Genomic DNA, 21727 nt, shown 5'->3' with positions numbered 1-21727 from the left:
CCAGAACATTATTTTACAAGGACAGTCGCCAACCTTGAAAGGCAAGGTACCTCGAGGCAAGGAAATTAAAAAAAAAAGAAAGAAAGAAAGAAAGAAAGAAATAGTGGCGAAACAGCATGAGAGTACAGCGCCATCTAGTGGTGCTGCGGCTAAGGTCCCAGGCGGTGACATTTTCAAACAATCAATATCTCATTATTAACCATAATCACAACCTGATGTTTACTTTTGGAGAAATGTTCAGCAGCCAGGGATGCACATGCACTTTTCTGCATGTTTTCAGAGGTCTGCGATCCTAAATGCCACAATGACTATTAAGCAGTATCCTGCCCATGAGCAAACAGGAGGGAGCGGAGACTGATTGTGTATCTTTTTCATCTAAGCTGCTCACCAAAAACAAAGCACCCGTTGAAGCCACTGACCTTTCACTAACTGCTGGAAGGAAAATGCTTGATAAATAATAAATAGACCACTACTGGATGTTGCTTAGAACCATCTTTTAATTAAAAGAACTGAGCAACCAGAAGGTCAGGTGACTGACATTTAAGTTCCAGTCCAGGAAAAGCATCAATCGAGGGTAAAACTATACCCAAAATGTAATTTCATTGTCAGCTAGCATTTAACAAAAATCCCTTCTCTGTAATCTGCTCCGCCAGGGGGGCATGGCGGCGGCATTTGTAGAGGACGTAGCACTTAACTCCCTGCCTCCTTTGCCTTCCCCTAGCAACCTTTTCATTTTCCGTGCTGCAGCAATAAACACTTGTCTGGTTCAGCATCTCCACAGAAACTGCTCCAGTGCTGGGCTTATCCAATCAGAGACCAGCTTGCCACACTGAGGGCTGCCCTAGGAGTGTCAGGACAGCCATTTCCTGTCTTTTCCACAAGGAGGGCAGGTGCCCTTCCTCCATCAGCCAAGGTGACCTCAACCAAGTTGCTCACTGAACCTGCTCAGGCATCCGTCTCACGGAGCACCATCAAAGGCTCAAAACGCACGACTAACCCAGCCAGTCAGTCCTCCACCTCTTGGCTGTTCTGGAACAGAGCTCAGGAACACAGATAGGAACAAAGTCATAACCTCGCCCCGCTAGACACACACGATTCACCTTTCCATGTCCCTAGCTCCAGAGTGCCAACTCCCTTTCACTATCAGAGTGGCACTGTGTCACATGCCCCAGCTCCCATGCCGTCAGGGAAACTGCCAGCCCCGATCTGAGCCGGGCTGGGTCACAACTGAGAGCCTGGAAGGATACATGAGGCCGCACAATTCCAGCTGCCTTGTCTGGATTCCCAAGAACAGAGGCAGGCACCAGCGCTCTAGCCTCAGAGATCTTATCCTCCCACTTGAATGACTTTGTTTAAAAAGGAATCTGTTGACTATTTTCAAGTGGCAAGCCGTCATTTATTTAGAGAGAAGGGTATCATTCTAACAAAATTAGGAATTCTTTGGAGGCCTAGGTTTTTCTGTAATACCACTTTCATTATCAGAGAACAGAGCGTCACATATTACACAGACTGTCCCCAGCTTACGATGGTTTGACTTATGATTTTTTGACTTCACGATGGTGTGAGAGTACACGTTCAGTAGACACCGTACTTTGATTTTTCGTTTCTGAATTTTGTTTTCCCAAGCTAGCGGTATGCACTCTGATAATCTCTTGTGACACTGGGAAGGGAGGTAGCCACAGCTCCCAGACAGCCTTGCAACCACAAGGGTGAACAACTGATACACTGACAACCATCCTGTACCCAGACCACCTTTCTGTTTTTCACTTTCAGTACTGTATTCAACGAAGTACATGAGCTATTCAGTACTTTATAAAATAAGCCATATATTAGATGACTTTGCCCAACTGTAGGCTAATGGAAGTGTTCTGAGCACATTAAGGTAGGCTAGGCTAAGCTATGACGTTCTGTAGGTTAGGCGATTAAATGCATTTTTGACCGACGATATTTTCAACTTATGATGGGCTTTTCAGGACTTAACCCCATCATAAATCGAGGAAGACTATACAAAAATCACAAAAAGAATCAGGTTTGCCTTTTAAAAAAACACACAAAGATCAGGTGTAGCCAACAAAAGCAAAGGAAGAACTCTGTAAAACCTGGTGAATCCAGGACCACTTCAACAAGCCTTGCAATTTAGACGATGGAAGATGCAGGACCTGTTTTCTTTGCGGACTTTCTCATTCCCCCGGTCCTGAACATCCACCTGGCTCAGTCCCCCACATCCTGTCTCTCTACACTCCCCTGGGAGAGCTCACTCATTCTCCTGGCTCCAACTCTCACCCCGGTACCTGTTTCCTCCCCATCTCCCAGACACTCGACCCACATCTCTGCCACTTAGAGGTTGCGCCATCACGTCTAATTCAGTATGTTGAGAATTGAAGCTCACTTCCCCACCTTTCCTGCTTTTCCTTTCTTTCTTTTTCTTTTCTTTTTTTTCTGGTAAGGGGACGTAATTAGGTTTACTTACTTATTTATTTTTATAGACTTTATTCTTTTAGAGCAGTTTCAGGTTCACAACAGAATTGAGCAGAAAATACAGAGTTCGCACATAGCCCTCCCCATCCACATATATATATACTCCCCTACCCTCAACAGCCCTCATCAGTGTGGCGTATTTGGTACCATTGATGAACCAACATGGGCACATTATTATCAACGAAAGTCCATAGTTTACATTAGGGTTCACTCTTGATGTTGTACATTCTATGGGTTTTGATAAATGCATAATGACATGTAGCCACCACTACAGTGTCATACAGAATAATTTCATTGCCCTAAAAGTCCCTTGTGCTCCATCTATTCATTCCTGCCTGCCTCCCTCTCCCCAAACCCCTGGAAACCACGATCTTTTTATGGTTCCTGTAGCTGTGCCTTTTCCAGAATGTCATTTGGTTGGAATCGTACAGTTTGTAGCCTTTTCAGACTGGCTTCTTTCATTTTATTTATTATTTTTTTTAAATGGAGGTACTGGGGGTTGAACCCAGGACCCCAGTGCATGCTAAGCACGCGCTCCACCACTGAGCCCTGCCCTGCCTCCGATGTTAGTGTTCTTCTGGTCACTCAGATCTCAAACTTTGGAGTCCTTGCCTCCAAGGGGAATGGCTGCAGAGATCAAAGTCGTGGTCTCCTCTTCCCTCCCTCCCTGCCTGCCCACTCCCCCAACCCCATTCTTTATGTCACATCTGGGCGCATCTTCTTCCACCTGACACTGTTTTCACTACGTTATTTCCCTGCTCAAACTTTCTTACACCCACTGAGCCCCTCTGAGTAGTTATTGAGACCACCAGGATCTGATCCCACCCTATCTGCTCAAGCCTGTTTTTCACTCCTCCTCAAGAGTTAAGAAAAGCACCTGTTACACATATTACAAGTGAGTTTTGTATTTATTATCTCAAGTAATCCTCCCAGTACTAACCGGAAGCCAAAGAGGCAAACATCATCACCCCTGTCATAGTTTGAGAGACCGTGACAGGCACAAGGTCACATCAGTAAAAACTTGAGTAACCAGAACTAGAATCCAGACCTTCAGACTCGTGCAAACTCCACCATCGCCTGGACACATGCCTTCCTTGGCTTCAGCTCAGCAAACCCACGTGGAGGGTCTACTCCTGATTTAGCGCTCCAGCAGATCAAAATAAGAATTTCTACCCTTGTTCACATGCTGAATAGGGAAAGGATGGTTCCCTCTGGAAAGAAGACCAGGGTGAGGCAGGCAGGGAAATAAACAGCGGACCCGGGGTGCCGACTGCAGCGAAGCAGGCGAGCGTAGCCTGGAAGGGGCTCAGCTGGGACCTGAGACTTGATGTGAACATTGGTGAAGCTTCTGAGCAGAGATACCATTTGAAAGGGGCAGTGGAGGTATGGTTTCTAAAGACCCTGGTGGCAGGGAGTGTGCTGCAGGCAGAAGGAACAGCAGGCACACTTCAAACCCACCCCCTCCAAGGCAGTGGTCCTGGACTAGTTCAGAGCTGGTCCTTCTCCCTGACTCTACACATTTTCATAATTAAAAGTATTCCTGTTCATTTTACCTTTTTGAAAGTCACTCTTATCTTCCCACCTAGATTTTAAGGTCCTTAAAGCCAAGAATGCACTCACACTCCCATTCTCTTCAAACACTGTAGGGACCTGGTGATGGCTTTTGCCCCCACGGATCGTGGGAGGAGTTCTGAACCCCCAAGTAAGCTTCACACCTTTGACTAGGTTTTGGTGACTGGGATTTTAGGTTGAAGGTTTGCTATGCGTCCATACAAAGGATCTCTGAGACATTAAGTGGAAAACAAGTTCCAGAACAGTGTGCTTGGTTCCCCTTATATGTGCTCAAAATTATTTCTGGAAAGAAAAAGGTGATAGTGGTGGCCCCAGGGAAGGGAAAAGGGGTGGCCGGGGGACGGGGTACAAGAGACTGGCTTTTCAATTTAAATTTTGAACCATGGGCCAAATTGAACCATTTCAATTTAAATATTAAACCATGTATAATTTTGTCTCTAATTAGGCAACAAATAACTTTAAAAATATCTTCATCACTATCACAAAAAAAAATCCATTTTTTAAATCCCAAAAGGATAAGGATTAGAGAGGTAATGAGTGACCGCTGATTGTTGCTCTGAGAACAGAACCGTCTCCTCCACCTGCTTAAGTTCTCCTCCTAAGGCCCGGCCAGGGGTCTGGCACCCACTGGTTGCCTAATGTGGAATGGATGTAACTTACTTCCCCAACTAAAAGCAAAGCGTCCCCTTAACATGAACTGTAAAGCAGTGATGGGGAGGTGGGGAGGCAGCATGGCTGAGAATGGCTTTTGCCTCATGTACTCATTTGCCTTCCATTACCTGAGCACCATGTGCAGGGAGGTGTACAGGCTGGAATGTGGAATATGGAAACATCTTACCTGTATGTGGGAACACCTGCTCTGCCCTCCTTCTGCGGCCCCGCCCCCAACCTGCCAGGAGACAGAAGAGATGACACGAAGAGCAACGGGGGAGAGAAGCTACCTGAGTTTTAAAATGAGGCACTTCTGAAGCAGCTTACTACAAACAGCTGACCACTAATAGCTGAGGGGCATTTCACTTTTTTAGTAAAAGATACGGAGCTACAGAAAGCAAGACAGTGGTAGAAACCCATCAGCACACCCTGACGCCAGAGAGGCAGGTGGATGCTGGTGGGACACACCACCTAAATCAGCCCGCTCCTCCTGGCAACGCAGTTACCCACAGAGATGTCATCGGAATTCAGTCTTTAGCTGGATGTAATCACTCCTTCATTCAATAAATCGTTACCGAGTGGCTTACTCTGTGCATCTGTACGCTGTCTCCAGCACTCAATCCGTGAGATTAAACTTACAATTTTGCCTTTGTCTACCATCAGTGATAGGTTCTTACTCTTACTGCAAAGCACAGGTCAGCTTGGCCTCTCAAACAAAAAGTACAAAGGTTATCTGCAGACATACATAGCTGGCCAGGGAACCACACCGTTGTGTCCAAGTGGAAGTTTGATGGATCCAGAGACAAGAAACCTAGCAGCGAATCAAATGCGAACATAAAACTCGAAGCAAACCTACGCAGAATGAGTCCCACTCAAACAATTCTTATAAAGGTTTCCTAATGCAATTTACAGTTTTAAAATAAATTTACTTTATAAGCACTAGGGAGTTCTTCATTTAATACCGTCCAAACATAAAAGTTCACATAACTGCTTCTTTCCAACTGTGATACAGAGCTTTATGACAGCCTAGAAAGGGGAACCAAAAGAAGGCAAACAGAATGCCTTAGAGATCAAGCAACATTTGCACAGTCCAACTGTTAAAAATAGTTCCACGTTCATCTCCTGCAGCCGGCTTGGCTGTCAGTGTACACAGCACACAGAGCTCTTCAGGGAGGTGAGAGGCCTTTTTCCTGTTCTCCAGGTGCCTCCAAATGCTGGTCCCGTGGAACTTCTGTCAGAGGCTGATTCTCTTCCAACACAGATTGGGGTTTGACACCCATGGGTTCAGCCTTCCTGCTACCTTCCTGCTGCTTAAAAGACCAGACATAAGAACGTCAAAGGGATGTCATTTTCACTCAATTAACCGGCTGAAGTTATGTGACAGACACATTCTATCACAGAGTCAAAAATATAACACTGTTATCTCAGGTCATATTCTATTACGACAAACAATAAACATGATTTAAAAAACCTCTACAGAATCACAATTTCAAAAACCCTCACAAGTTACTTATTCCAAGCAGCAGTCCTTACCACAAAATTCTAGTTTATCTGATCCAGTAGTATCTGACCTGGAGCCAAGGTTGGGGAAAGAAAATCAAGACTTCCTTCAACCTCTGGCAAATTAGACAATTTTGATAATAAAATACTCACATTCCTTGCTTCTCCTACTCGTCGTAAAATGACACCTTCTGCCAATAAAGCCTTCCCTGTTTCCACAAACAACTTCTCTTCATCTGTTTCTCCAAGTTTCTGTAGCTCAATGTATTTCTCCACAAACCTAGAAGTCCGAGCAGTCACATCTTAGGGCTGTGTACTGGGAGTTGTCAAGATGTGCTGTTACACACAGTACTAAGCACTCCTATAACACATTTTCCAACAGAAACATCTTTTCCCTCAAGTGGAATTCAACAAAACTCCTCAAACTAACAACAAAATCCTCAAAAAAAAAAAGTAACCCAGGACTTGTAAAATGGCTTACCTTTGACAGGTAGACTTGAAGTTTGGATTGAACAGATCAAAAGCTTTTTGACCAGATCCATACGTGGAATAAAATTTCCTAGAAAACACAAAACACAATATAAATCTCCAATTATAGATCATGGCCAAGAATGGAGTAACGAATAACTGCTGGGCCCTGAGGAGTTGAGGACAAGGTGACCTACAGAACCTGAGCCTAACAGCTTTTGTTTGTCTGTTTTAAATAAGCACTGCATGCACGTGGTAAATACATCTAATGTTCCAGAAAGGTGAAAAGTAACGTTCCTCCTCACCTCTGAACTCCAGGTTCACTTCCCAGGAAGCAACACTACCCAGGGATGCTCTAGCAATGTACAACCACACACACATCCATCACTCCCCGTCCCCAGACACATCCCCAGCCACGCTGTCTAACCCCAGGGATGGTGAGCACATCCCGCCTTTTTACTTAGCATTTCTTAGAGATCATTCCAAATTGGTGCATGTAGATTATTTCTAGTCCTCTGCTACTTTAGATACTGCTGCAGTGATTACCTTTATCTTTCTCAGTGCACTGGGCAAGTAAGTCTGTGGAATAAATTCATAAAAATGGTTATCACTAGGTCAAGGTATAAGAATTTGTAATTTGGCCTTCCAAATTGCCAAAGTGCTTTCCAAAGGAGCTGTGCCCATTTACACCCACACCAGTAAGGTAAAGGACTGCCTACTTCCCCAAACCCTGGATCAAATTATATTTTCCAATTTTTTGATCTTTGACAATTTGACAGGTGAAGTAGTGTAGCTCAATGTTGTTTGCTTTTCTTATGAAACAGACTGAACATCTTTCCATGTTTAAAAGCAAATGAATTTCCCTCTCTGTGGCCTGTCCACATTCTTTGCCCATTTTTCCTTTTGGTCTTTTTCTTATTGACCTATAAGCAAACTTGACAGCAGTATGAAGAGGATATCAGCCCTCTGTGATATGTCTTCCAAATTTTTTTCCCAATATGTCAGCTGACTTTTGATTTTGCTTGTTTTGTGTGTGCAAAAGATCTTAATATTTTCATTTATGGCTTGTAGGTTTTATGTCATGCTAAGAAAGGCTTTTACCACTCAGATTATTATTTAAATTCTCCCATATTTCCTTCTAGTACTTCTATGATTTCACTTCCTATACTTAGGTTTTGATACACCTGAAATGTATCTTGTTATTATAAGTTCTTAAAAATATCAAAAAATAGGGGGGAGGGTGTAGTTCAGTGGTAGAGTGTCTGCCTAGCACGCACAAGGTCCTGGGTTCAATCCCCAGTACCTCCATCAAAGTAAATAAAAACCTCATCACTTTAAAAACAAACAAACAAACAAACAAAATATCAAAAAACACCCCCCAAAAAACCAACCAAACAAACAAAAAAGCCAAAAAGATAAAGGTTCAAAAAATTATTTAAGATGTTATTATGAGGGAACAGTAAAATATTCCACATTCTCCAATGACCATCACCTAGTTCCACTGCTACACACATGGTAAAAGCACAAGTGATTTTAATGTATAAATGACCTTGAAAGCATCCTGACCAAGTGCATGCAATAGATCTAAGCAGAAAAAAGCTGGGAAAGTATTCAGTGTCCCAAAGATCTCTGAAAATTCCCTACCCTGAAAATTTCCAAGCAGAGCTGGAACACACCAGTTCCACCTCAAAGGAGTGTTGTTTGGGGTGGGGATGGGGAGAATATTTCTCAAATGAAAGGTGCCTAGACCCCAATAAATACAATGACTTTATAAACTATTTCCTTACAACCAGAAATAGGGGTAAAAATGAGGAATATGTATTAATTTCAATTAGGCACAATCTCTGATCTTAACACTTAAAAAACAATCTGTAAAAATTCTAGGCACTAAAAACTAACTTGACATCAGTATTTGAGGGAAAGGGCTTTGTCAGTGAATTCCCACTAAGCTGACCTCCTTGAGGCCCCCAGTCCTCATGACTAAAATGAAGACGAATATCCCTATCTCACAGGATTAGAGGCCTAAGGCGGATGTTTGCTAAGGGCTTAGCATAGTGCCTGCCACCAAACAGATGCGCAGACACAGGTAGCTAAATAGAAATGATCGGTTGCTGGGCTCCAGGTTCTACTTCTCGGAACTTTCGTTTGTCTCACACGGGAGAGAGGCACTGATTCCCTAATCTGGCTAGATAGACAAGACCTTTTCACAGGGCAAGCCCCGACTCCATTCCTATTTAAGTTGCCAGACTGCTGGCTAAACATTTCCTTCTGACGTTCTGCTGCCTCCTGTCCATCATATGGGCTCCGCACTCACGCTCTAATCCGATCCTCGTGGTACAAGATGTCCTGGATGGAAGCTTTGGCTTTGCCGTATCGCAAGCGGGGCCTTCGGAAGACCGGCTCCCTCAGCGGGGGAAAGGCGTTATATACGTCAAACCACAGGGGCTTCTCCTTCAACACCCCAGCCCGAATCAGGTCCCGCGTCCTTAAGGGAGGGTAAAGAACGAAGGTCAGTGACAGCCTGAGCCCCTGAATCAGTGTAGCCGCAGCCTGGGACATCTGGGGGACCGCAGGGTCCGGAAAACAACAGAAGGAGGGCAGAGCAGGTATTCCCACCTACAGGTAAGATGTTTCCATATTCCAAACCAACCTAACAGTGCTCAGGGGTTAATCCTTCCATTTTTATGTTCGTCCTACCCCCTCGCCCTATCACTGTGCCGTTAAGGAAAATGCAAAGCCGGTTCGGCCAGGCCCATCAGCCCCTTCCTCCCCACCCCTTCCTAGAGACCTCCCTTGGCGGAGGAGAGAGGTGCGATCTTGAACGTGAAAGCTAAGAGATTCAAGGAGTGACGTCGTCAGATATAACTCTTCAGAGGCAGGAGAGAGCACGAGAGAGGCTTTGGCGGCTCAGGCCCACCCAAAACAGAGCGCGAAATGGGGAGTGCCCTCGGCCCCCAGCGGCTCCGGGCACGCACCGCGAGAAAATGCTCCCCACGGTCTCCAGCCGGCTCCCCGCCATGCCCGGCGCCTCGGATCTCGCGCGGCTCCAGGTACAGGAACCGGAACCGGAAGCGCCCGTGGCAGGCGAAGTGGGCGTACGTTGCGGACCGAGATAAGGAGTGCTGTGCAGCCACCGCGGCCCCCACGGGAGGGCGGGGCCAGGAAGAAGCAGAGGATGGCCGAGCCGGCGCGCCCTCGGCTCCACGCTAGGTTCAGACGGGAGCACTCGATAGCCGAGCCTCCAGGGAGGGAGGGAGCCAAAACTCGGGTGAAGCAATTAAATGACCAGTCCAGGGGAGGGGTTAATTGTGATGGTTGCTTTACATCTGACCTTACTAAGCCAACTCCTTCCGAGAAGATGGGGCCGCGCGGAGGGAAGATGATAGGTAGGAAGGAGGGAGGGGCAGCCGCAGTCCTGGGGGGAGCCAACTGGCTCAGGCATTCGTAAGGCAGAGATTAGGGGTCACCAGCTCCAGGCAAGAACTGCGCCTAGTTTTGGCTGGAGTCACAGGCTACGCAGAAGGAAACCAAGCTTCGGGGAGGGACGTCACCTGCCCAGGGTCACCCTACAGCCCAAGCCTCTGTCCTCCGTCTCCTGCAGTTTAGCGCTCCCCACTAAATCCTTTGGCCCTGGAGCGTCACCTGCATCCGCTCTAATAGGGACGCTACCGGCAACTAGTATTTCTTCCCCAGGAGGCGTCGCTAGCTAGCTGCTCCCTGGACTTTGAAAAGTGGAAGTGTCCGGAACAAACAAATTCAAAAATCCGGGGAAAGTAAACTTTCTGGGTTACCTTTTGCCCACTAATCATACTTCGGGTAAAGTACCCCGTAGAAACTAAAGCACAACTTCACGAGGATATTTGTGCAGGGGTCGTCATGGCAGCATTGTTCGTAGCGCTCCCCACCCACTCAATGCATCAACTGGGAAATTTATGTTTCATATGTTCCATGGAATCCTATGCAGCTATTAAAATGAACGCGCTGGATCATATGTATTTACCTAGATGAATGCCCGTGACTTACTGTTAAATGAAAAAGGGAGTTGCAGAGAGGCACCTTGAATGGGATCCTAACCTGTTAAAAGAAATAAGAAAACCCCTTTTGCATGTGTTTGTGTTTGTATGAGAATAGAAACTCCGTGGGAGGACACCCAGGGCTGTGAACACTGGTTATCTCCATTGAGATTACCAGAGCGGAAGGGAAACCTTTTTCTTTATGTATCCCTCAGAGTTTAACCTGTGATGAGTTTATATGCATATTTGAATTTTTTAATCCAATGAAATGCTTTAAATTACATACACACAAAATACCTCCCGGGAGCCCACTATCTTTGTCAGCAAGAAAGAGCATCAAGTCATCCCAGAGTCCTCCCTGCGATATGGGAGGCAGGAGAGGTGGAGGAGAGGAATAGAGCAGTTCTTGCTTAGCTCACTGAATCCACACACCTACCCACAAGTGGCTACTATTATCCTGGTTATGGATGAGAATGTGAGGCCACAGGGGTCAAGTAACTCATCTGACAGGTAACTGACAAAGCTGGTCTTTGCCCCACCTAGGTCCTTTACAGGACCCCCCAATGCCTTCTTTGCTCTGTCTTCAGCTGGAGACCAGCGGACTGAGGCGGTCAGACAAAACGGGCCCCAGGGGCAGAGGACAGGGTGGCCTAAGACCCACGGCTGAGAGGTGGGTTTCACTGCTGCCTCAGGACCTCTGGAACAGGGAAGAGAGAGCGCAGCTCTGGCCACTGAGCCAAGTGTGCAGGCTCCGGCTTTCCAGTCCTAGGAAGGTCTATAAGACTTTGCTCCAGGGAAAGCAAACACGCTCCCAGCTAAATATAGTCTTCTGAGGCTTCATAACAAGTTTCTAATTCTGTCCCAGTCAGAGCTAGCTGCCAGCCCAGACCACAGACACACTTCCCTTCTTCCACTCGGGCCTGCCCCCCAGGTCACAGCAGTTACCCAGTTACCGCTGCGAAAGAATTAGAAGGGCTTATTCTGAGTTCAGGGAGGGGAGCCAAAGACCCAAACCCTCGATGGAGGATAAATTGCATGGTGGCGATTTTCTCACTTGATCTTCTTGGGGAAGTCCCTTCTTCTGAGTGTTTAAAGTTTCCTCTCCAGTATCATACTTAAGGCTTCTGTGACTGAGAACAGAATGTTGGTGGGTAGAGTCAGGGACCATGAAGATGTGGGAGCAAGATGGAGGGGGAACCCTCTGAGGCTGCAACAGGAAGTGTGCACCCTGGGGAGCATTCATTCACCATATAGGGGGAAGCTGGGGGCAGGCAGGATGGATGGTAGAGGTTCTCTGTCTTATCCGGGCCTCTCAAGGCAGCAGGGAGCTGATACATTCAGGCCATGCACTCCACCAGGGAACTAGATTATCTCCTTCAATTTTTCAACTACCTGAGGTTATAGGTCATGTCCTGACAATCTTACAGATAAGGAAATAGAGCTTGTAAACTCTCCAAAAGGCCACATTCCTTCCACTAGGATCATTCAGCCCCACTTTGTCCCAAGCATCGCATTGTAGATGTGGCCACCGGTCATCTCATCTTGGGCACATTATGTAGGCTTTCAAGCCTCGAGTTCCCCACCTGACATCTGGCAGTGTCAACTATCTGAGTGGCCTGTTGCAAGAGTAAAAGCGCTCATTCTTGTAAAGCCCTGATCGTAGTGCCTGGCACCTGGTGAGTGCTTCTGAGTGACAGACAAGTCTAGTGGCTTTTACAGCATCACTGTTGCTGTTGTGTCCTGTAATCCACTGATTGCCACCTGGGACTGTGGCATTTTGATGATATTTCATAAATTGCCTGAATGTTTTATTTCCTTGTTAAATGATCCATTCATCCCACAAACATTTAAGCACCTACCTGTCCTAGAGAAGCTGGCTGTCCAGTGGAGGAGACCGAGAGGCAAATTCATAATGGATAAGTTATGAGCTGAAGAGCGTACTGGTTGTACTCGTTCGTAGGGCTGCCATCACGACGTGCCACGGGCTGGATGGCTTAGACAACAGAAATCTTTTATCTCACAATTCTGGAGGCTAGGAGTCAGAGATCAAGGTGTTGACAGGGCTAGTTTCTTGGGAGGCCCCTCTCCTTGGCTGTCTTCTGCCCTGTCTTTACATGGTCTTCCCTCTGTAGGTGCCCGTATCCTTTTCTTGTGACACCAGTCAATGTTGGATTTTGGGCCCAAAGTAATGACTTCCTTTTAAATCCCTCTTTAAAGACTCCATCTCTAAACACAATCGCATCCTGAGGTACCCAGGGCAAAGACCTCAGGGTATGGATTTTGGAGGGATACCATTCAGCCCACAGCATTGTTCAATACGTTCTTGTGCTGAATACTTTCCACTTTCCCTCCCAGAGCCACGCCCACCCTGCGCCCTCCCTCACCCTGCCCTGTGCCTCCCGGAGGCTAACTTCTAGGACTGCATCCTCCAGCCTCTTGCCCTCTGTTTCCAGTTGGATTCCACTTGGTACTGCCAATGGGAGCCATTGGCCAGGGTCTAGAAGGAAGGAGGAGAATGAGTCCGTCTCGCTTCTCCGGCTCCCTCCCTGTACAATCCAGGAAGAAAAAGTCACAGGTCTCGTCCAGAGCTCTCTCACCAGGTTCCAGTCACTGCTACTCCCTTCCCTGCAGGCCCAAACAGGACAATAGGCACAGGGTTTACGCCACCCCTTGTGGTTTCCCTACACTCCGCCCACATCTTTGTAAATAGTGCCCCGGAGTTTATCAGACAAAAAGAGCAAGAGCATCTCCAGTAGCAGAACAGCTTTGATAGGTGAAAACCCCAGCAGATTGATGAAATCACGAATACAGCTCCTCATCTTTGGCAGGGAGCCAGGATCAGGGAGCCATTAGCAGTTGCTTTAACAGAAGAAGAAAACAATAATATTTATTCAATCCACAGTACAAGGCCTGGGAGGATGAAGGGCATGGAGTAGGGTGTTCAAGGATAGGGCAGGAGCACCACCTCTCACCTCCAGGCTGGTTCAGCCCAGCACACACTCATGGAGACCTGAAGGATGTGCCCCCGGGACCTGCTCCCTCCCTAAGCTTGTCTCTCACATGGTGAGTGTGTTGATGTTGTAACTCTGTTGGCTTGGCTGAGTCTGGCCAGCTGGGCCTCTTCAGGCCGGAACCCGGCCTCTTATCTCTGCCTCCCCACACCCAGAGCTGGCTCGTAGAGTTTTCTAGTGATCAGCATGGATAAATAAAACCAAGTTAGGGCAAATGAGGATGCCGTGATCTCAGCACTCCTTTGCTGCCTGCTCAGTCCAGCCCTCCTTCCCAGAGGCTTTCCCCAGAAACACCCATAGGGAGAAGACTGTGGTTGAATGGAAGTAATCCTCCACCCCATCATGCCTCTGGCCACTTCCGGTTCTGGCTGTCCTTTGTGCCCCACTGACTGATCGACCCTTTTTACAAACCTCTGGGCCTCAGCTTTGTCATCTGTCAAATGGGCATAATCATAGCATCCACCATATCGCTTTGTTGTGAGGAGTCAGTGGGGGTAATACCGGCAGAGTGCTTAAAACTGTGCCTGGTGTATAGTAATTGCTCAATAAATAGGAGTGATGATGATAATGATTTCTGACCTTTCCAAGCTTAAGAGCAATAAATCACAATTGTCAATCACACCTACAATTAAATCACACCTAGCAATTTTCAAGGCATTTCACATTGCTGCCCGCTCATTTCTTCAGCAAACAGCATCCTGGCCCCCAAGGAGACTCCAGCTCAGGCAGAGGAGAGAGAAGCACTTTATGCCCACCTGCCCCCGGGAGGTCTGCATCACTTCAGCTCCTGCTGTAGCCAAGGAAACAGAAGCCAGCGAGGCCTGGCCTTTTGTTATCAAAATCAAAGGCCAATCGGAATCACTCTGTGGAGTTTTCCCAGCAGAAGATGAGATCCTTGAAGGCAAAGTATGGGCCCTTCTTTTCTTGAGGAGGGTAGAGCACTCCATCTTTATTTTTTGTTTGTTTGTGCGTGCTTTGGGGGGGGGTATTAGGTTTATTTACTTATTTTTAAATTTTTTTTTAATGGAGTACTGGAGATTGAACCCAGGACCTTGTACATGCTAAGCACACACTCTACCACTGAGCTCTACACTCCCCACCTCCATCTTTAATGTGAAGCTCCTGGGGTTCTTGGAAAATGCAGATTCTGACTCAGTAGGTATGGGGTGAGGCCTGAAACTCTGCATTTCTAACAGGTTCCCGGCTGACACCAGTGCTGCTGGTCTGTAGACAAGAGTAATCAACTCGCCCAAGTTTGCCCGGGACTTTCCTGGTTTTAGGACTGAAAGTTCCACATCTGAGGGAACTACTCAGCCCTGGAAAACCTGGACAGCTGGTCATCACATCAAAAGACCACACTTTGAATAGCAAGGTCAGAGCAAGGCAGGCTCATGCTGCGTTTGTACCGAGCTCCGTAACTCCTCACTGCAGAGTCCCTGGAATAATCCTCCTGGCCTGAGAAAGAATTGTGACTTTTTATAGAAATGACAGGCGGGGTAGATGCTGGTTTTGTGGGGCCTGAAAGCTTATATAATCGTAGTGGCCCTTTGAAGAAGAAAAGTCCAAAAATATCTTTGCTTTGCAAATGTTACCAAACAAAACCACGTGAACAGAGTAAATTTCCTCTGTCTGTTTGGCTTGAGGCCAAACAGGTGCTCAGGTCTTCCGGGAACACGGTGCTTGGCCTCTTGGTGGCCAGCGACTGCCACTTCTGAGCAATAACCACCAGGTGGCAGTAGATCTACACAGCCCCCTTCAACACCCGTTTTCCTCCCCCCACACACACACTCAGCCCAACCACCACACCATCAACTCCAGATATTTCCAAATCTTCCTCCAGCTGGCCCAGCCAGCTAATCCAACGAATGAATTTATGCTGTGATAATGGGCAAAAGGGATTCGTATGCTTCTCCCTCAATAGCATATTTGCCATTTAATGGAAATGCTAAGAGACTGTTTTTAAAACGAGGGAAAGAAGGAGGTGACTCCGGGCACACTGCTGGGTCATGTATCACTGTGGAGATGTTCTTAAGCAGGTGGACCCCTCTGTGCTCTACGTATTGCATTTACACAGGGGTTCTAAGTCTTAGCACCTGTTCCCGCCACCCCAATGTATAGCTTAGTGTTAAGGCACCAGCTCTGGAGTTCAAATTCACATACTACCACTTACTGACCATGATGCTGAGTAAGGATCTTAACATCTCTATGCCTCAGTTTCCTGATCTGTGAAGTGGGAGTATTAATACTGCTTTCATATAATACTTGCGGGGCTCAGGTAAAATAATGTAAGTAAAGCACCCCAGAAAAGTGACTGGCCTACAGTAAGCACCACTGAGGAGCTATCATCACTGTCATCCCCCACCTTGCCTGCCTTCTTCTAACCAAGTTCTCCTCTTATGTTTCCTCCAACCTCAACCCCCTACCAGTGCTTCAAGAGAACAGAGGGAGGGTTGAGACCCCAGGATGGTAATAACCAAGCCATTTTCTCTAGGCACAGCACTCCCAGACCCAGGAGCTCCTCTCAAGCTGGAACTGAGCCCTAGGGACACCAAAGCTTACAAACAGGGAGGGACACTGGCTGGACCAGACTCCAGATGCTAGCCCGGCTCAGTATTTTTGCAGAAGATAAATCTGTGGGTATCACGTTGTGGATATTAAGAGTCCAGGACTTGCAGATGCACACCAGATGGCTGGGCAGTCATCTGGCCCAACCAGATTCCTTCCTGGGTCCTATATACACTGTTCAACTGGGAGGGACTCATCATGGGGCGGAGTCTTTATCTTCTGCATTCCTGTTGGACCTGGTAGGCTTTTTTTGCCTTCTTTTCCCACACCCCCCTCTCTGGTTACAATCACTTTCAGTCTCATCTACATTCACAGGCATAATAGTGAGCGGTTCTTAAACTTGGCTGCATATAGAATCACCCGAGGAGCTTCTGCAATCTGATCCCCAAGCTAAACCCCAAAGCAGTTAAATCAGAATCTCTGGGAAGGGCACCCAAGCATCAGAGACGATTCCAGAGTATGGCAAGTTTAAGATCCAGTGTTCTAGAGTAGTGTTTCTCAAGCCTTACTGTGTACACAAGTCAACTAAGGAGTTTGTTATGCTAAAATGCACATTCTGGTTCAGTAGAGTCTGAAATTCTAACAAGCTCCTGGATGATACAGATGCTGCTGGTCCACAGACCAAACTTTGAGTAGCAAGGTTGTAGAACTGTGGTTCTCAAACGTGAGCATGTGTCGGAATCACCTGGAGGGCTTGTTAAAATACACCTGGGGAAGGAATTCAGGAGATTGGAAAGTAGGGCCTGATAATAAGCATGTCTGATAAGCTCACAAGTGATGCCTATGCCTTTGGTCCACAGAGCACAGCTTGAGCAGCAGGTGTGTAAAGGATGGAACACAGATGTTGAAGTCAGGCAGCCCTGGGCCGTTTTCCGACTCACACCTTGCTAGCTCCTGGATCAGTTACTTAACCTTTCTGAATTATTTCATCATCTGTAAAATGGCTATTATTGGGCAAGATTAACTGGGCTAATATGAAATATTTAACCGACGGCTTAGTGTGCTGGTCCTCAAACTTAATTACAAACTTGATTGTGAACTTGAATGGTGCTTTCACAGAAACTAACCTATGGTTGTTGATTTAATTGGTCTGGTATCATTTCCCAAATTTTAGTGTGTATCAGAAGCACAGACTGCTGAGCTGCACCCCAAGAATTTCTGAGTCAGTAGGTCTAGGGCCGGGTTGAGGACTGGCATTTCTAACAAGGTCCCAGGTGCTGGTGCTATGCCCAGGGGGTTACACTGGGTCACAGCTATCAGTAAAGAATGTGTAGAGCGGGGGGTTAGAGGACAATCTTGGTTTGCCCAGGTTCAAACAGCAGGTCTGGAGTTTGACACCAGCTGTGCAGGTGTGTCGATTTACAAGCCCACCGTGGTCTAACTGAGCTGGGCTGGGTTGCGCTGGGGTGGAACCTCTTTGTAAGGAAGGCAGGAGGAATCTGCATTGTTTATTCAGAAGGAGAGAGGCCCCCGAGCTCAAACATGGCATCAGGGGACTAGCGATGACTTGGCCTGGGTGACCAAGAGCCCAGAAACAAGATGTGTGGGTTGAAGCCACAGGAGGCCTAAAGCAGACACCAGGAAGAACTGTTTAACCTTGAGAAGCGCCGGGTCTGGAAAGGGCACCAACCTCCTCTTTTGGCAGTGAGTTCCCTGGCACTGGAGGTAGTCCAGCCGAGCCTGGGAGTGGGGAGAGCTAGAGAGATTTGACCTGGAAGATCTCTGCGGGCCCTTTGAAGTCTGAGATTGCAGGTCCCCGTGGCCTCCAAGCGGCCGTTAACTCCGGCAGCTTTCTGTTTATTTAGGGAGGTGACGGGCTGGAGCTTTCGCAACAGACCCGGTGTTTCCTTTGCCTGTCAGCAAGCGGTTTACTTTCCCAGGGCAAACAGGAAGGCCGCCGTGCGGGCAGCAGGTGTTACCTGAGAGGGCGCTGCGGGCAGGCAGAGCCCTCGGGGCCATGCGTGCGCTGCGGGCTGGCGCGGCGCGGCCGGCCAGGCAGGTGGCCCACGGGTGCGGGGTGCGTCGAGTGGCTCGGGCCCAAACCTGCCCGGGGGGATCGGGGGAGGGGAGGGGAGAAGACGAGGGTCAGCCCACGCGCCGCCACGTCAGAGCACCAAGAGAACACCAAGTCTTTATTACACGAATTCCTATGAAACAGCTCCAAGAAAAAACCCACACGTAGGAGAAAAAAACGAAAACAGAAAAACTAACAAAGCCACACATACACAGATGGGGACAGGGGCTCCGCCTCCTTTGAATGCGGGTCATCGGCGCATCGAGGGCCCAGGGAGCAGGAACGCAGCCGCGCTGCGCTGCTCCACTCGGTCGTTCGGGATGCGGAGCCCGGGCCAGGATCCCCTTACGGCACCGCAGGGCGAGGGGCGACTCAGACCCGCCTGGCCTCCGCCACGCCCTCATTATCCCAGGGTGACTTGAGGTCACCAGCACCCCCCCTTCCCAGCCAAGGCTTGGCGCCCACTCCCAATGCCCCAAGGCCCCTTGGCTGGGCTGGCCCCTCGCCCAGGCCAGAGCCTTGCCTGCCCAGGCTTCCTGGTTCTCCTGAGGTCAGCGCCTTCCCATCTCAATGGCAGGCCAGAAGGGCCAGGCAGCCTCCCTCCCGTCAGCAGTGGATGGTGCCAGGTCAGGTTCATAGATCCGTTGCTTTCTTTTTCCGTTTGCTTTCTCCGTCTTGGCACAGGGCACCCAGCAAGCCCTTCCGCCCCAGGGGCTCCTGCCCAGGCTGGCAGTCTTTTCATCTTGCCCCTCAGTCCTGCACCTTCTCAGGTAAAGAACTGGCTGCTGCTCACCCTGAGTGACAGCAGAACCTCCAGTCCAGCTGGGGAGCCAGAGTCCCTTGCGCCCCTACTCTCGTGGGACTGCAGGGTCCCATCCAGAACTGGCTTTTGTCTTCTGCCAAAGTAAAGACGACCCCTGCCTCGGAGGAATCCTCCAGCTCCGGGGTGGCCAGCCTCCCCATCCCTGCTGGGGGCCTGTGCCAGCCCTGAACAGAAGCAGCCGGAGGGGCCCAGGTAGGGTGGCCAGCAGATACCTCTCTGCGGTGGCCCATCACTCCTCAGAGGGGGCCTGAGTGGCTCTCTCACCCAGAGCTCTGTGCAGGGGTGTGCTGAGGGCCAGCACCCTGGGGAAAGGCTGAGATGCAGGAGGCCATGGGAATAAATGGCCCAAGGTGCCCAGAAGGGAGCTGGGGATGGGGGTAGGGGATCAGGCAGTGTCTGTAGCCCTGCAGGAGAGACCAGGACAGGAGGGAGGCAGGGGCTACACCTCCAGGCCAATGAGAGCCTCTGGAAGGGTCATCCTCCCCTTACGGTAACTCCAACCTTTGCCTATTTCCTGGGATTTTTTTTTTTTTTTTCTTAAACAAGAGGAGTTAGATCCTGCATTTCCACTCATTCCCCATAGAACAGCCCGGCTACGAAAGGGGCTGTGGTTGGCTGTCGCCCCTCCCCCCACCCTCAGGTCCTTCCTCCAATCACAGCATGCAACTCTGAAGTTCTAAGTCCCATGAAAAGTGGCAGTGGCAGTGGCAGTGGCAGTGGCTAGGCTGGACTGTGGCCGGAGAATCACTGGGCCTCAGAACTCAAGCACCATCTGTCCGGCTGCAGCTGGGCTCCTCAGCTGGGGGCCAGGTTGCTCTCGGGCTGCCTCCACCAGGTCAGATCGTCTCCGGCAAGGAGGAACTGCTGGCATCTGGTAGGAAACGGGATGGGAGAAGTCTTTTTCAATGGAGGCCAGTGGTCTTTCCTCATCACTGGTTCCAGAAGAGATGGTTTTGGGCAGAAGCTTCCTAAGACAGGACTCCCTCCTTCCCCCAGGGACTCTATGTCAGACTTGGAACTCTGCCTGGGGTCACAGCCGCCAATCTGAGCTCCTAGAAACATTCCAACTTGCAGAACAGCAGGGATTCTGGCAGCTAGAGATGGACTCGGGGGCCTGGAATGCCAGGTTTGGGGGAAACAGCTGTCTGTGAAGGGCTGAGAGGTGGCGGTGGGTGGGGTGCCTGGCCTGTTCTGTGATACAGCAGCAACTCAGTTGAGCTAGACCAAGGGCACCTGTAGCAGCAGAAAATGGGGTCAGAATTTGGTCACACCAGACTGAGAATCTCATGAGCATTTCCTCAGAAGACCCATTCAGGGAGCAAGGGAGAAATGGCACTGAAGTGGTGTCCTGGTGATGAGTGAACAGACTTGGGGCAGGGAAGGGACTAGCAGCTGTTAACCAGGTGATGAGAGTCTCCCAGGGCAGTGATGGAAGGAATAAGGAAGCAAAATGGAACAGCGAAGTCAGGACGGGGGCTGTCTGGCTTGCAGGAGTTGACAGCCAGGCCTAGATAGGCCATCATTGGCACAGCTGGGGATATGGAGTGGATTTGGAGACCTGACTAAGATGGAGATTCAGATTTTGGAGCCAACTTCACAGAAGTGTTGCTGATGCTTGTAAAGAAGGGTGGCGGCACTGCTAGGGAGAGTGGAGGGTAAGGAGACTTCAAAGATGGTCAAGGGCAGAGCTACTAGGAGAGCTGGGATTGAGGGAGTGGGAGGAGCAATGGGAGCCCCAAAGACACACAGAGAATCTACAGCAGAGAGGAAGGGGGCCCAGGATTCCTGGGGCCACAGGAGCCAAGGGAGGGCGCTTTCAGGGAAGACGATGGGCACAGTTTGCAGAAGAGTGCACCAGAGGATGCAGGACAGGAAAAGGCCGCAGACCTGGCAGGTGACCTGAAGTCCCTCTAGGGGTCATGGGAGGGGCTGGCTGCCTGCAGTGGGTGTAGGAAGATTCCACTTTTCTGCAAGTTGGGTGATGAAGGAAAATATCGAAGCCTCTTGGTTTTTAAGAGGAGGAGGAGGATGTAGACTCGAGGAAGGAGCTGGAAGGGGGAAACCTGGAATACTCAGGAGAGAACTAACTCATGAGCATGGTCCTGATGGGGGGTGGCTTTGGGCCGGCACGTTTCCGCTGGGGACTGGTGGGAAGGAGGTGGCAGCAACACTGTGTGGGAGGGGGCCCTTCCCTGGCTGGCGTTATATCAGCATTCTGGACAAGGGGGAAGCGTGGGGGCAACAACGTGGGTGAGGAGAGCCTGAGAGAACAGAAGGGGTCTGGAAGCGCCTGGTGGAGGATGTGGCAGCAAGTCAACCAGAGCCCAGGCTGAGCAGAGAGAGTGGGTGTACTGTTCCGGGCTATGTCCTCTGCATGCTGGTTTCTCCCCTCCGCTACAACCATCCCGAGGGTAGTCAGTATTTCTGCATAGCCTGGAACAAGCCCATACCTGCCACACTGTGAACTCAAGAAAGCCTGGGAGGTGCTGCCCACTGGGACCGGGACAGCAGCTGGGGGAAGAGAGGGCAGGCGGCTTCCTGATAAGGGAGGGGCTGGAAAAGGGACAGGTTGGACAGAGCCCTGGAGGAGGTGTGGACATTCCGTTTCTCCCCAGGGATGCACAGGAGGAGA

At 49.1% G+C, this 21727-nt stretch overlaps 2 protein-coding genes across 4 annotated transcripts in view; both read right to left on the bottom strand.

The window, feature by feature from the left end:
- Positions 1-5638: 5638 nt before the first annotated feature.
- On the bottom strand, positions 5639-9822 carry MRPS23 (mitochondrial ribosomal protein S23). Of its 2 annotated transcripts, none has more exons than XM_010951081.3 (5): positions 9645-9822; positions 8984-9154; positions 6683-6760; positions 6355-6481; positions 5639-6008 (listed from the first exon to the last, which is right to left on the bottom strand). In XM_010951081.3, the coding sequence occupies exons 1-5, from the start codon at positions 9686-9688 to the stop codon at positions 5868-5870; spliced, it is 561 nt and encodes a 186-aa protein (XP_010949383.1). In that variant the 5' UTR covers positions 9689-9822; the 3' UTR covers positions 5639-5867. The 2 variants fall into 2 exon arrangements, with proteins under 2 accessions (XP_010949383.1, XP_010949381.1); XM_010951079.3 differs by having other exon boundaries at positions 5639-6011; positions 9645-9820.
- An 8541-nt stretch (positions 9823-18363) lies between these two features.
- Positions 18364-21727, bottom strand: part of CUEDC1 (CUE domain containing 1) — a 76502-nt gene continuing 73138 nt past the window's right edge. For both annotated transcript variants that reach the window (XM_074342743.1, XM_074342744.1), the window contains exon 11: positions 18364-19966. The gene's annotated coding sequence lies outside the window, so the exon portion shown is untranslated. The remainder of the gene's footprint in view (positions 19967-21727) is intronic.

Source organism: Camelus bactrianus, chromosome 16 (genome assembly GCF_048773025.1).
Source record: "Camelus bactrianus isolate YW-2024 breed Bactrian camel chromosome 16, ASM4877302v1, whole genome shotgun sequence".
Taxonomy (NCBI): Eukaryota; Metazoa; Chordata; class Mammalia; order Artiodactyla; family Camelidae; genus Camelus; species Camelus bactrianus.
Note: the sequence above shows the minus strand (reverse complement) of the source record. Positions and strands in the feature narration are given on the sequence as shown.

Coding starts and splice junctions, on each gene's coding strand:
- MRPS23 (XM_010951079.3), bottom strand. CDS start 9,688: ATGGCGGGGAGCCGGCTGGAGACCGTGGGGAGCATTTTCTCGCG. Junction 9,155..9,644: donor GTGGGGAGCATTTTCTCGCG/GTGCGTGCCCGG, acceptor CCCTCCCTTAAG/GACGCGGGACCTGATTCGGG. Junction 6,761..8,983: donor CACGAGGATCGGATTAGAGC/GTGAGTGCGGAG, acceptor TGTGTTTTCTAG/GAAATTTTATTCCACGTATG.